At 42.0% G+C, this 14,540-nt stretch overlaps 1 protein-coding gene across 1 annotated transcript; it reads right to left on the reverse strand.

The window, feature by feature from the left end:
- Positions 1 to 350: 350 nt before the first annotated feature.
- Positions 351 to 14,252, reverse strand: ARF3 (ADP ribosylation factor 3). The gene is made up of 5 exons (XM_015827964.1): positions 14,204 to 14,252; positions 11,014 to 11,218; positions 9,289 to 9,399; positions 6,571 to 6,695; positions 351 to 664 (listed from the first exon to the last, which is right to left on the reverse strand). The coding sequence occupies exons 2-5, from the start codon at positions 11,159 to 11,161 to the stop codon at positions 503 to 505; spliced, it is 546 nt and encodes a 181-aa protein (XP_015683450.1). The 5' UTR covers positions 11,162 to 11,218; positions 14,204 to 14,252; the 3' UTR covers positions 351 to 502.
- Positions 14,253 to 14,540: the final 288 nt, after the last annotated feature.

The following is a 14,540-nucleotide window of genomic DNA, read 5'->3' on the forward strand; positions in this document are numbered from 1 at the left end:
CACACAAAAGCAAGAAGCAGCTGCCATTGAGGAGTATTGGTCACCTCCAAACAAAGAGAACCAAATTTCACAGACCACCAAAAATACAAAAATTGATCCAACTAAAAGATAGGGGAGAGAAAGAAAGAAAGAAAGAAAGAAAGAAAGAAAGAAAGAAAGGCCACAGAATTGGCATCCAACTCCCACTTGTCCCAACCCTCCCACCACACCCATATATTTTATTATCTCTATATATATATTTATCACACACGCACGCGCACACACAGAGACCGTGCAAAAAATCCTGGCAGAACCAGAACATGAGAAAAAGAGAGAGAGAGAGAAATCAAAAGTTAGCCCCAACCATCCCACTCCCACCCTCCCCCCAACAGCAACCGGTGCCGGCAAGAAAAGCAAAACCAACAGGGAAGAAAGGGTGTGACAGAGGAGGACAGGAGGGAGGGGATCAACCCAAAATGGAACCAACAGTGAGGGGCTTAGCCCACCACCCTCCCTCCTGCACTCATTTCTTGTTCTTCAGCTGGTTGGCCAGCCAATCTAAGCCCTCGTAGAGGCCATCTCCACTGGTGGCACAGGTGGCCTGGATGTACCAGTTACGATGGCGCAGTGAATGTAGGCCCAGCTTGTCCGTGATTTCTGCCGCATTCATGGCATTGGGAAGGTCCTGGGGAAGGAGGCAGAAATGAAAGAGATGAGAAACTAAACATGACCAACAGTGCCCCAAGACCAGGGGTAGGCAACCTCGGCTCTTTTATGACTCATGGACTTCAACTCCCAGAATTCCTGAGTCAGCTGTGAGTCATAAAAGAGCCGAGGTTGCCTACCCCTGCCCAAGACTGTCAAAATGAAGACCTTAGAACAAAAGGAGTGCTCAGAAAGTAACCTCTGCAACTGATTAGGAGCCAATGTTTATTGAATCTACCCTTCTTCTGCCTGGGGCCTCTTGAACCAGTCCCAGGCAGGGAGCTGGTAGGAATCTGCTGAAGGAATCCACTTTTGGCCTGCAGAGCTTGTCCATTTGCTCCTTATGGTAAGAGTCTCTTTCCTGGTTCATTCTTAGCTTTGCTGTTCTGCCATCTGGTTCTGTAGACAGGTCTCTACTGAGTCCAATTCCCAGAAACTGAGGCATATTATATTGAGGCACAAAGCTCATCAAAGCAGAGATGTCAAGCTTAAAATAGCTTTCATAAGAAAGCTTTTGGAATTGCCTCCTGCCCCACACAAAGGCCTGAAATCCCCAGCCCACATTGTAGAATTGCTCAAACAATGGAATCCTTGTCCCCTCCCTCTGCTAGTTAGGATTTTATATAAAAATCCAATTGCTGGCATGGAGGAAGTTTGCACTTACTTAATGTGTTGTACTACTCAGTGATGTGAGCAGATATCATTTAAAATCTTTATGAATTGCTAGTTCAAGATCTATTCTTCTTACCACATTCATCCAGTTGCTTTACCCCTGAGGATTTACTCCCAAGTAAGCACTCTTATGAAAAGCTATTCGGTGTTGTCACAGAATAGAAGCTGCATAAACTGTTACTATACATGGTAATCATGTGTCAACCTTCTGTCCAAGTGACAGATGAAGAAGACAATGACAGGGGAAAAGAGGGAAGAGACATCTGGGCGAATTCCCCCCCCTTCCCATTTCACTGTAAAAGAAACTTTTGATGATAGGATTAAAAGTATAATGTTAAATTGTATCAAAATGCTCCTTTTCATTCTACTCATATGTGCAAGCTGAGGAATAGTGCAGATATAGTTCAAACAATACTATTTTGCATAACTTATACTGCTTTTGCTAATGACAGGGAATCAGAGCCTGAATCTAAATCTTATTTAGTATCTGTTTCAATTTCCAAGGAATAGCAAGATTACAGCATCTACTCTGAAGTGTATTTTTCCAATGGAAAGGGATCCTAACCGTTGTTGAACCGACACTAGACTCCTTCAGAAACCAAATTTAACATTCAATCCAAGAGTTGTCGGGCATGGGGCATTCCTACAGCACATAGCTGCCAATGTGTGGGATATATTTTTCCTCAATATTCAGTTGTCCTCACTTGCACAGCAGTAGTGACAAGACCATTCAATCTTAAGAATACACAGAAGAGTGCATCAAAGCAAGGTAGCTGCAACTTCTTTTCATAGAAATAGCAACTAATGGAAGAAGCAAATGCATCTGTACACATTTGGCACATTTATTATCAACGCTTTGCCATGGAAAATAATTATTTGCATCCATCTCCCATTCCATTTGATGTGTAAACTGTAAGCACACCTGCATGCTGGCCAGCTACACAATGTAGCAAGGGAAAAGCTTTATAATCCAAGATAATACATACAACAAACAGTTTTTAAAGGAGGGAATTGATATGGTCCTGGGCTGCAAAGAAGAGGATTCTTTTTATAAATATTTTATTAATTTTCTAGTTCTGCAATCATAAGTACTTAATAAACAATATGTTGTCTGGGTCTATTAGTAATTCAATGGTACATATTAACTTCTTCAGTCTAGGCCCATCCAATGCTTCCTCTCTTCTTCCGGTAGTACACATTTTTACACACTAGGCAAATATAATTCTTATTGTTGTTAATACATATATAATTGAATATCAACATCTTTGTTACATTTTCTTAATAATATCAATAATGTCGGTTTAAAACATCTTTTCTAACCCAAATATATCTTAATTGCATTTGCGCTTAATATCCATTTGTTCAATATCCTGTTTTTCCCATTTTTTAAATTTTAATTTCCCATCAGTGTTCAAAATATCTCTATCGCTTATAATTTCTCATAATAAGTTATATTTGGGTAACCAAAAGCTTCCCTTATTCAAACCCTCTTAGCATTTTCATATTTCCCTTCTCATATCCAAATATAATATTCTAGTTACAAATCCTATCTTTCTAGTTATACTTCTATTTCTAACCATTATCTATTCTCAGCCACGTTCAAACATATGATTAATAATATAATATCCCATCTAATGGGTCAAAACCTCTATTTTCTTCAGTCTTACTCTAGCTTTCTTCCTTTGCCAACTAACTTTCCAAGTCAATGCATTTGAATCATCAAGTAATTCTTCCTCTATTTTTGTGTATATTGTTTGGAATAAGAAAGACAATTTGATTAAAGTAATTTTGGAAGGATGCTCAGCCCATTGATATTCATTAAACAGCCTCCCTCCTTCTCTAATTTCCTACAGTTCTCCTAACAATTCTATCTTCCATTCAATCAGCTTTTCTTTCTTATCCTCAAGTGTGTTCTGAGATCTTGACAGGTAAGATATCTTTTCCATTTCCAATATTATCGCTACATCTTCTAATTCTTCGTTTGTCTGATTCTGTCTGTCTGTCCTCCATCTTTGGATCTGCTTCCTCTGATTTTCCTTCTATTTACTGGGTTGCTAGTTGCTTCTTTGTAGTCATTTTCTGAATTTGCAGATTTAGATTTAAAAAATGTTATTTTATCTTCTTTGTGTTAGCATGAGCTAAGGCAATTGTCTCTTGAATTGATTTTAACATAGAAAGAATTTCTTTCTTTAATTCATCATTTTCTTGTTAGTATGTCAAGCTGGGGACTTTGGGGACAGGTATTAGGGATGGTTTTTTACTTTTTGAAGCTGAGTATGGAACATCCATTTTGTTTTTGTATGTAGTCTTTATAGTCTGATCTATTTAGGGATTTAAAAAGTTTCAGTCAATTGTCATTTGAACTCCAAATTATTCAGCCGCCTGTCAGTCCGTCCCTTAGGTCTCCCCTCAGCAAATATTAGTAAAGTTCAAATTTTTCAAATTTTTCTGTCCAATGAAAAACATATCCTTTCTGTCCAGAGAGAAAAGAGCAATTAAAAATTGTTCATCAATCAAAGGCTTATAATCCAAAGTATTCCATCATCTCAATCGATAATGCATGTTTCTTCTATAGTGAAATAGCTCCATGACACAGCTCTAAAAGTCAGTTAGTATTTATATTCATAGTCCAGGCAGGCCAGTTTCAAAATAGTTTATTGTGTCTGCCACACAAATAAGCAGCCCAAGAGCCTTTTTTTTTTTTTCTTTTCCCCTTTTCCCAGCTGCAGTCTTCAAAAGTGAAAATTTCTGAAAACAAGAGTCTTATCTGAGTCTGGGCTTCCAGCCAAGTTTCCTTTAGGTATAATAAATTGTAGTGTTGTAGTTTGCCACCAGATGTCGTTGACGCCGTCTTCCAGCTTTTTACATCCAAATTTATATTACAAGCTTTTTAAGTCTCTTTAAAAAAAAAAATCTCAAGAGCACTTTTATTCCCCAAATTTCAAAGTTATATATGTATATTGATTCCAAATTAGTCTTGTAATTTTCTGCTTTTTCCCAAGCAATTAATTCACCGCTTTTCTTTTCCTGAGGGAATGTGGTGAAAATTCCCCTTCCCTCTCTCATCGTGAAGGATTCTTTGCTTTGGGCGTTTTTTTCCCAGGAAAAAGTCTTAAAGTCATAAAGAGAGGATAGGGTCTCACCCAGTTCCATCCACATTGCTCGAAAGTTGCTAGTTAATGCTTATTTTTTTCAGTTGTCAGCAGCTTTTGACTAGCCACACAAATGTAGTCAGTCTTTCCCCCACTGGTTTGGAGGGCTTCCTCAGATCAAACAGAAGGGCCGCTGCCCTCCCGCGATCAACGAGGGTCCCCTCCTACTCCATTGCCTCTTTGGGGCGACTTTTGACCCTTTTTAGGGTCCCCAGCAGGGTGAAATCAAACGTGGAAGACGGAGCCCCATCTTACTGCACCCAGTACGCCGCAACGTCAAACTGGAAGCTCCAAAGAAGAGGATTCTTGATAATTCTTGTCTGTTATAGCTGAATGGGTCAGTAATTAATCAAGAAAATTCACTAAAGCAATAGCTTAGGCTCTACACAAAGTAGAAACCACAGGGAAAAGAAAGAGTTGGGTTTGCTTTTCAACACTTATAAGGCAAGGAAACACACAGACAACAATGTACATTACCAAGAAACAGCTGCATGTGCCAATGTTAAATAGACTAATATGAATGAATGTCTCCTAGTTAATTGCACCCTATACAGAAACTTTATTGTGTGCATTATTAACTAAAAGCATTTTCGACCTGAAGAATTCTGAGTTCAAATTTGAGATTGCACACATGCAAGGGTCTCATTTGGGAACTTATGAGTGGACACTGCACCAGATTATAGGAAACAAACATCCTTTCTTTGCCAAACTTCTTAAGGTATCATTTAAGCTCCACCTATTTTCTTCTTGGGGAAGAGATGCTGTGGCGATATAGTACTCCATTTATAATGAATGGTTAAAGTGCTTCACAGCTAGGATATCTAATACAAATAATCTTCAACTTAGAAGAGTTCTTTAGTGATCGTTCGAAGTTACAATAGCACTGAAAAACGGCAACTATGACTGTTTTTCACACGACCATTACAGCATCCCCAAAGTCACATGATCAAAATTCAGATAGTTGGCAGCTGATTCATATTTATGGCAGTTGCAGTGTCCTGGGGTCATCTTTTGCAACCTTCTGACAAGCAAAGCCAATTGGGAAGCCAGATTCACTCAACAACCAAGTTACTAACCTAACTGCAGCGATTTACTTAACAACTGTGGCAAGAAAGGTCATAAAATGGAGGCAAAATTCACTTAGCAAATGTCTCACTTAGCAATAGAAACTTTGGGCTCAATTGTGGTCTTATGTCCAGGACTACCTGTAGTGACTCGCTTCATAACGTATGGAGAAAAAGTATGAATGGGAAGAAGAGTATGACAAGAAGGAATGGGGGGGGGGGAATGTCAGCCCTTTAAGGTGGCCTACATCAGGAAACAGACTCCATCGAGATTGTTTAAATCAACAGCCTGGTTGTGTTTTTCCTTCCCTCCTGTGCCAGACTAAGGCTCCTCTCCCAGGACTCAAAGAATGTTTCTGCCCTTTTTATTTTTGCAATCCCTTCTGAGTATTTCCCTTATGGCAGCCACATGACTCTCTACAGAGAAAAGGGTAGATGGACAAGTGTGGACGTATGTGTTGAATGGAATAGAGAACAATTACAGCTATGCTGCCCTACCTTCCTTACATATCTCACAAATGAGCTTGGGTGAATATGTACTGTATGAAGGGGGAAAAAAACAGATAAATAGAAGACAGCGACAAAAAGGAGTGTATCTGATTATCTTTGATTATGAGCTTCTTTACTTTTCAATTTGGTCCAGCCACAACCAAAGTACTGTACCCAACTAAATCTTCTCTCCTGAAGGAATGTGATTCTCAAACACCCACCACCTCCCCAGACAGGTTTTCTCCTGAATTAGAACATATGTTGTTAACCCTTTGGGAATCCCAGGATCGCCCATCAACAGGAAAAGTTGCTACATGCCCTTTTAAAATCTCATTACCAAAATTATCTCTGATCCACAGCAAACTGGTAGACAGAATGCATTTAGATTGAATGCAAATGTCAACCATTCTCCATAGATGGGAGACCTTCCAAACATCTCTGCCCCCAGGATACTTGACCTGGAATCAACCAGGCCAATCTTCAAAGCAGTCGTCCCATTCCAGACTCACCTGCTTGTTAGCAAAGACAAGGAGAACGGCATCTCGGAGCTCATCCTCTGCCAGCATTCTCATCAGTTCCTCACGTGCCTCATTTACTCGTTCCCGATCATTGCTATCCACTACAAAAATCAGACCTGAAAGAGAGTTTGTCTGTTTATCTAAGTGTACAGAAAAAAAATATAAGATTAAAAGAAATTGGGTATTTTGTAAAGCGAAGTATGAAGAAATGGAAGTTAGAATTATGATCCCTTCAAAAGAAGGGATTATTCAAAAGAATAATCAGAAATTCTGATTATTACAATGGGCAGATCAGTCACTCAAAAGTGCTGGAAACTTAGAAAGAGAAAAGCAAAGGATATGAAATAGCCTCCAATTTGAATTCTCCAATGGGAGGAGGAAGAAAAGGCTTTCCCTTGGAAGCCCACAGGTTATTTACTAAACAAGAAAGATAGGAGGGGAAAAAAATCAACTGGACTTCAAATCACCTTTCCAAAAGAGCAATCTTAATAAATTCACTAGAAGATTAATTTTGGGCTGACAACAACAAATTTTTTACTTTTCCATTGTCCCAAATACCTGAATTGGCCTAGTTTTCACACTTGATTGGCAGAATTATGCACTAAATGAAAACACCAGATTTTAAACTCTTCCCTTATGTGACTAATCGTAAACCAATCCTCAAAAAGAAATGTGAAGACAGAAGTCCAATCAGGGTGTTTAAATCAGCCAATTAATTTCATACCTTAATCAAGAAACCCAAGCTAGGCTGCCAAATTCAAGAAATCAAAGGTTCTTTTATAGTCCATGGATTTCAAACTGTATCAGATTATCACAGAACCCTAATTCTTCAGGCTGGAAACATTCCACTGGATCATACAGAGTAACTCCAATTAGAGCCACTATAAAGCAGGTTATTCTACATCAGTTTTGCAAGACAGGCAAAAAACGCAACTAGTTCAAAGATTTTTTCCCCCCATGTATCTAGCTTGCTCACACATGCCTAAGTAATTTGTGGACAGAACAGAAAGTCTAAAAAAAATGCAAAAAGACATTTGGTCAATTAGATGCAATTCCTAATTTGCCTGAAGTGAGTAGCTATTTAAAGCCTTGAAAATTAAAGGAATGGGTTTTTTTGGTTGAGTTGCAAAGCTTATTCCAACGCCACATTGTTCTTAGGGTTAGCAAGGACTTCATAATTCTTAAATCTATGCATACATTGTATAACTTATGACCACTGCATAAGTTTAAATCTCAGCAGATTCCAAGATAATTATCTCATGGGGAAAAAAAGAAACAAAGAAACAAATAGCAGTGTTATCAGACACATAAACTTGCTGAACATCTTGGCTGCTTAGAAATCACTGCTTCATTTTGAAACTGAGAGATAGCTACTGCTTAATCATTGCCTCTCTTGTGAAGAATGTGTCAAAGGCTTCAAATGGACCCTGCAATTAAGATTGTTTAGACAGCTCTTCCTAATAAAACATTCTCTAGCTGGCTTACAAAACAGACCGATCAATTGAAAGCTTTTAAAAATTACGAAAGTGCAAACAGAAGCAAGCTAACAGACTGCTTGTGACTGTGTTTGGACCTATTATCTGTATTGCTTCTGTATGGATTCAGGAATTTTTCAAAATATAAATAGCACCAGTACAATGAAGCCATATAATAAAACAATTCATTGCCTAATACAGGGCTTTTCAACCTTTTCACCCATTGTACCACTTTTAGGATATGGCAATATCCGAGTACCACCAGTCGCCTAGCAAGGTGTCAAAAACTTGACCAAAAAAAAAAAAAAGGGAAGTAATAAAGTACAGGTAGTCCTCAACTTACAACAGTTCGCTTAATGACTGTTCGAAGTTACAATGGCACTGAAAAAAGTGCCCCCCAAGCTACAGCCGGGCAAGACACCTGCCTGCCCACTCCTGCTGTTCGAGGTTTTAATTGTGAGCATTTCTGTTGAGGATTGGCAGCGGAGGTGGGGTGGGGGGTGTTTGGTTTTTATTCCACCCATCTGCTGGGTGGTTGCAGCAGGTTTTGGTCACTTCACATGACCCTGGGACACTGTGACTGTCATAAATATGAATCAGTTGCCAAGCATCTGAATGTAAATCACAAGACCCTGGAGATGCTGCAACATTCCAGCTGATCGGCGCTTCTTCTGAGCTCAGCAGAAGCACCAGGATCAGCACCGAGCTCCAGCTGGAGCCTGGCGCTGATCCTGGCGCCTCCACTGAGCCCTGACAGCCCCGAAGCGCCGATCAGCTGGAAAGCGGCACTGATCCTGGTGCTTCTGCTGAGCCCTGACAGCCCTGCAGCTCCAGCCATCTCTCACTCAGGCTTGTGCGGTGCTGCCACCGGTTCAGCTCATTCCCTTCCCCCACTACTACTTTTCTAGGATGGTCACGTACCACCTGCCAGGTGCCAATGTACCACAGGTGGTACCCGTACCACTGGTTGAAAAGCCCTGGCCTAATAAACCCATAGGTACCTGGAATAGGATTCCTTCAAAAGCAGTATTAGTATCTGGTGGGTGCATATCTCTAAGTGCTGCACAAGAGCTTACCTCTGAAAAGAGCAGCAACTTCAAATGGATTTCTAAGTAATTAAGAAGAAAAGGAGGCTCAAAGACCTGCTATTGTGAAGAGCAGGGAGAGAGAGCAAGCACCACTTTGTTAATCCCAATAAAGAAAAGATTTCCCCCTTCCTCTTCCCTTCCCATACCCTGGGTATTCTGAAAATAGTGTCGCCAGAGGGGCCGTATCTTGTCCTGGCCGCCGACATCCCATACGGTGAAGCTGATGTTCTTGTATTCAACCGTCTCAACGTTGAACCCTGAGGAAGAATAACAGGGTCAGAATTTGGGCTGCACAGCAGAAATGTAGCCTTCTCTGGCAATTGAGAACATGGAGCATGAAGAGACATTCAAGAGCAGGACTGAGAATCAGGCATTGCAGAGGTCGCAGCGAGTCTTCATATTCAGAAGTAACATCCCTAGGACTTTACCTATATTTATTAAAGTACAGATGGATGTACTGCCCCAGGATTAAGTTGGCAGACCTGTTCTTACATCTAATGCCGCCTCCATGTAGAAATTAAAGGAGACAATTCTCCTGCTTACATTTAGAATTTAAAAGAAGGCCTTAAACTTCAGAATTCATCAGCAAGTAGTACTTACTTATAAACATGTTACAGTGAGATCTTAAGAACATACCACATCCCCAATCACAATCCCAGCTGTGGAAAAACAGCACGTTTCAAGCAACCAGAAGCTCCATAGTATTACTAACTCTCAGTAATCTCACAAATGAGTCATCTTTTCCCACATATTTGGACAAAAAAAATCAAAAGATGCAATCCACGAAGCACCATTGCTACGCAATCTGTTCTTTGCCACAGGGGTCCAGCATAAGCACCTCTAATGAATGGAGGTTGCGCAGCAACATTGTATGGCCAATTGCACTCCAAACACCTTTGGATGCTCTTTGGTTTAGGACAGGAGTCTTCAAACTTGGCGCTTTTATGACTTGTGGACTTCAACTCCCAGAATTCCTCATCCAGGCACACTGAAGTCCACAAGTCATAAAAGGGCCAAGTTTGAAGACCCCTGGTTTAGGACAATGCTTTGCAAACATGTTAGCTCACTTTCATCATTAAAGGAGACAAGAAAGTTCTATTGTACTCAGAAACAACAATGGCATTTTGATAGCAAGTGGCTATGATGAGTAAAATGGAGCCTCTAAGTAGCAAAGCAGAATATCTTTGAGCAGCAGTTACCTGGAAGAAAGTTGTTTCAGTATGGGCTATCATGCGCTTTGTGTTTTCTAAAAAGATGTGGGCAATCCCTTAAGAAATTCAGATGAGATAGATCTCTGGATCATTTCAGAAGGATCTGGCTTATATTCTTACTGCACAAAAGCATCTTCAGAGTGACTTTTGTTATTAGAAGCTAAATATTCATTATTAGGTAGACCTTGCCCTAGTAGTCCTCGTAGAACACCAATAATAAATCAAGTATAGGCAAGCGACTAGCATCCCAGGCAGGTTTTGCCCATGTGTGTGTTTCATTTCTCATTTAGTTGCTGCCAGTTCTGAGTCACTCTCATTAAGTCTAATGTGTGCCACATCAGGGAGAGAGAAAAAAAAGAGTAGTTCAGATGACAGATGACAAGAAAATGCCTTAACCTGACCCGGTGTCCTCCAGATGTGTTGGATTTCAACTCCTGTAATTCTAATCAACAGGACAGAGAATGCTTGTTTAAATTTATTGGATTACATGCCTACAACACGACAATGTTTCCAGAAATTGACACAAAATCCCTGGCAAGAAGATAGGAAGGGTCCCAAGGGAAATAAGATATTTGCTTATGCTACTGCCCCAAATTGATTCTGCAACCAACTCATGCTCACAGTTCCACTTTTGAAATGGAAAAAAAATGGAGGTCATACCAATAGTAGGGATAGTGGTGACAATCTCTCCCAGTTTGAGCTTGTAGAGGATGGTGGTTTTCCCAGCAGCATCAAGACCCACCATAAGGATTCGCATCTCTTTTTTGCCAATCAGGCTCTTCAGCAAGTTGCCAAATATGTTCCCCATGGCAGCAAGTTCAACAGTGCAGGACTTGGCTTCTTCTGTCCAGCTGGTGTCAAAGTCCTATGAATGTGGAAAGTGCCATTAGCTGGAGAAGCAACAGCTCCTTCTAAAATGTCTTGGAGTGGTCAACAGAACCACTGGAACAGATCACAACAGTCTTGAGACTACAGAATGAAAGATTTACAGGCTAGCACATGTGGCTCTTCAAATAGTATAAATCTCCCCATCAATCCCTGCTCTTGACAAATTGGCTAGAATTGACAATAATGTGCATATAGCTTTGTACTAGCAAGCCTTACAAGAAGGTAGGCTAGAGTAGCAGATAAATTATGCACCTTCTTATAGGCCTTCTGTGAAATTTCCTGGTTCTAAAACATTTCTGAAGACCAAATACATTCAGATACATAAGCACAAAACTCTTAACTCAAATTCAACAGGCACTCACTGAAATCAATACAACACTCTCAGTGATCACGATACAAAGACATAGAGAAGTTCTCTCTCTGTTGCAGCATCTCTTTTAGCTCACTCACACACATATTTGACATGGGAATTCAAGTTGCCATTGGAAAATTTCTTGTATAAGGGTGCACAATCGTTTTCATGTTGAGGGCTTACTTTAAGTGAATAGCACCCCAGAGGCTAAACTCCTAAAAGTGCTCTGAGCCAAGACAAAGAAATAGGTACAGGACAAAAAAAATGTTTTAACATTGTTTAAATTTAAGTGAAATTATGTAATTAATATATTGTTTGTATTGTTTTAATTATTTCATTCAATTACAGTAAAGATTACTTTTGGTAACTTTTCAAGCAGCTCAGGGGATCATGTCCAAAACTGTGGGAGGCTGCAAAAAAAATCCCAAAGTTACCTGTTAACTTCAAGCAAAAAAAAAAAAAGTATAATGTGAGCTGAAACTTTCCTGAAACCTTCTGCAAATAAAATTTAATAAAGACTATTTACCTACCATGCATTTTCCCACAATACTATCTACATTTGCGGCACTGGAGCTGCTTGAAAAAGAAATATATCAATTCTGTGTGGTTAGGGATTTTTTTTCTTAGTTGGTCAACTGAAGGCCATTCTTGGTCAAAGAAAATTGGAAATAGCAACTCATTACAGTAGCCGCATAATTTCTCTGCCTTCCCTTCAATAATCATGGAATAATCAATCTCATTTGAGCATTTCATCACTGAGGCTTAACAACATCCATCTCATTCATTTCTTTTAAAGCTCTCACACAAACACAATTCACAGCCATCAGGTGCACATTAATCTCTAAAAGCAAGTAAAACAAAATAAAACCAATCCTCATTATACATAATTTCTTCATCAAGTGTACAACTTTGGGTAGGGTCAAACACAATGGTGGGTTACATGAGTTTAATACAGCACACCCAGGCCCAAATATTTAAGGAATAAAAGGAATGTTCTGTATTCCTACAGGAATACAAGGCCAAGGTCAGTATGCCTTAGTATACAGAGATATACAGAAGATAAATAATGCATTTAAGCCTCAGATTATGTGATGTGTTTTCACACAGATGCAATCCAACTGGGAAGAGTTTGGTTCCTTTACACTTGAGATAACCACTTATTTTTCATCTCTTTATCCCATAGTCCCACTAGAAAATTATTTCTGACGAAGGAGCATACATAAAACCAATATAAAGAGAACAGTACATATACGATTCCAGAGATGGTGCTAGAGGCAGGATAGGCAATACAGAGACAGTTCAGTCCTGTAAGGAACTCTTTCTCCTGAGTGATATTAATGAAAAGCAATCCGGAGGCGAGGGGACACGTGTGCCAGGCACTGCCTGTCACACAAAGCATGCCAAACAAACTTCCTATGGCAATTCTTGCGCCCTATCCCACTTCTCCTCCCCCCCCCATGCTCCCCGCAAAAATATGGACGCTCAGAAAACAAGAGAGCCCAGTAGGCTCAGTTTCCCTGCCCAAACTCCAAGCACAAGAAGGACCATTCAATCTGCCCTGGATTTAATTTGGCAGCTTTGGGAGCCCGGAAGCATCCCCACGTCCAGAATCCCCGCTCCGGTTTAGACTGGAGGCACCAGGCGCCCCCTTTCTTCAAGAAGCCCGCCTCTTCCGCGCTCTTCGGCTCCAGCTCTTCAGCTCTGCAGGTGGGATTCGCCAGGACCAATTATTATTATATTATTATTATTATTATTATTATTATTATTATTATTATTATTATTATTATTATTATTATTTATTGCCTTTTTCCTTACCTTAAAAATTACGTAGGGGCCCCAGCAGTCAGGATGCTGAAGGTTACTCTCCCTACCTTCCCTTTCTTAAAGCAGTCCGGGCCACCCGGGCTCTCCCCCTTAGGACGCCCGTCTGAGCGGCACCCACCCAAAGGGGTGCCGTCCACCCACACGCGTGTGCAGAACGCGCAGCCCCTGCTGCTGCTGCTCCTCCCGGAAACACCGCGCCTCCCGCACCGTCGCTGGGAATCGCTCGGCGACGCTGCCTCCGTTGACACCGAGCCTGTGACACCCCCACATTGCAACGCGCACGCTCCCGCGGCCCCGGCGCTGCGGGCTGGAGTCCTTTGGACGTCCTCCCTTCATTGTTTCGGGTTCCGAAGGAACGACACCCCCCCCACACACACACACACCCCACCACGGCCACACACACACACACACACACACACACACACACAGAGCTTCTCCCTCCTGTCCCAGCCCCCTCCCGGCCTCCCACACGGCAAACGCCAGGGAAAGCCTCGCTTCTCCCGCCTCCGTGCAAAGCCATTGCCCAGCCTCTCCTCGTCGCCGCAATACCCGAGCCGCCCTTTGGATTTCCGAATGACTTCCGCGGGAGCTCCGGCCGGCCGGCCGGCTGGCCTTCTTCAACCCCGGCTGGCCACCGAGCGCCTTTCTCCTTTGGCGGCGATATTTCTTCCCTCTACATCGCGCCTCCCCTTCCCCCTCCCCCGCTTTCTTTCTGGTCGCTGGTGGCCGTTTCGGTCGCCGCCGCCGCCGCCCCCGCAAAGCGAGCCGGGCCCCCCGAGCACCCACCTGCTCCTGCGCGCGCGCCTCCGCCTCCTGCTACCCAGCTGACTCTGCACTCTTGAGTCCCCCTTCCAGCCGGAAGCAGCGGCGGCGGTAGCGGCGGCGGCAAGCAAGCAGGCCGTGGACACGACGCTCTCGCGAGATCTCGCCACCCCCGGCGCCCGGTTGGCTCGAGGACGTTCGTCTCGCGAGACTGTGTGGCCATCGTCTCCATGGTAGCGGCTGCTGTACTGCGGGGTGGGGTGGGGTGGGGGTGAACACTGCCTCATGGAGGGACGTTCTTGAGTTGCAATCTTGGCTCTGATGGTCGTTTCAATTGATACCGGTATTAGCTATCGGAGGG

Source organism: Protobothrops mucrosquamatus, unplaced genomic scaffold (assembly GCF_001527695.2).
Source record: "Protobothrops mucrosquamatus isolate PMUCROS unplaced genomic scaffold, P.Mucros_1.0 scaffold4110, whole genome shotgun sequence".
Classification (NCBI taxonomy): domain Eukaryota; kingdom Metazoa; phylum Chordata; class Lepidosauria; order Squamata; family Viperidae; genus Protobothrops; species Protobothrops mucrosquamatus.

Coding starts and splice junctions, on each gene's coding strand:
- ARF3 (XM_015827964.1), bottom strand. CDS start 11,161: ATGGGGAACATATTTGGCAACTTGCTGAAGAGCCTGATTGGCAAAAAA. Junction 9,400..11,013: donor CACCACTATCCCTACTATTG/GTATGACCTCCA, acceptor ATTCTTCCTCAG/GGTTCAACGTTGAGACGGTT. Junction 665..6,570: donor TTGTCTTTGCTAACAAGCAG/GTGAGTCTGGAA, acceptor CTCCTTCCCCAG/GACCTTCCCAATGCCATGAA.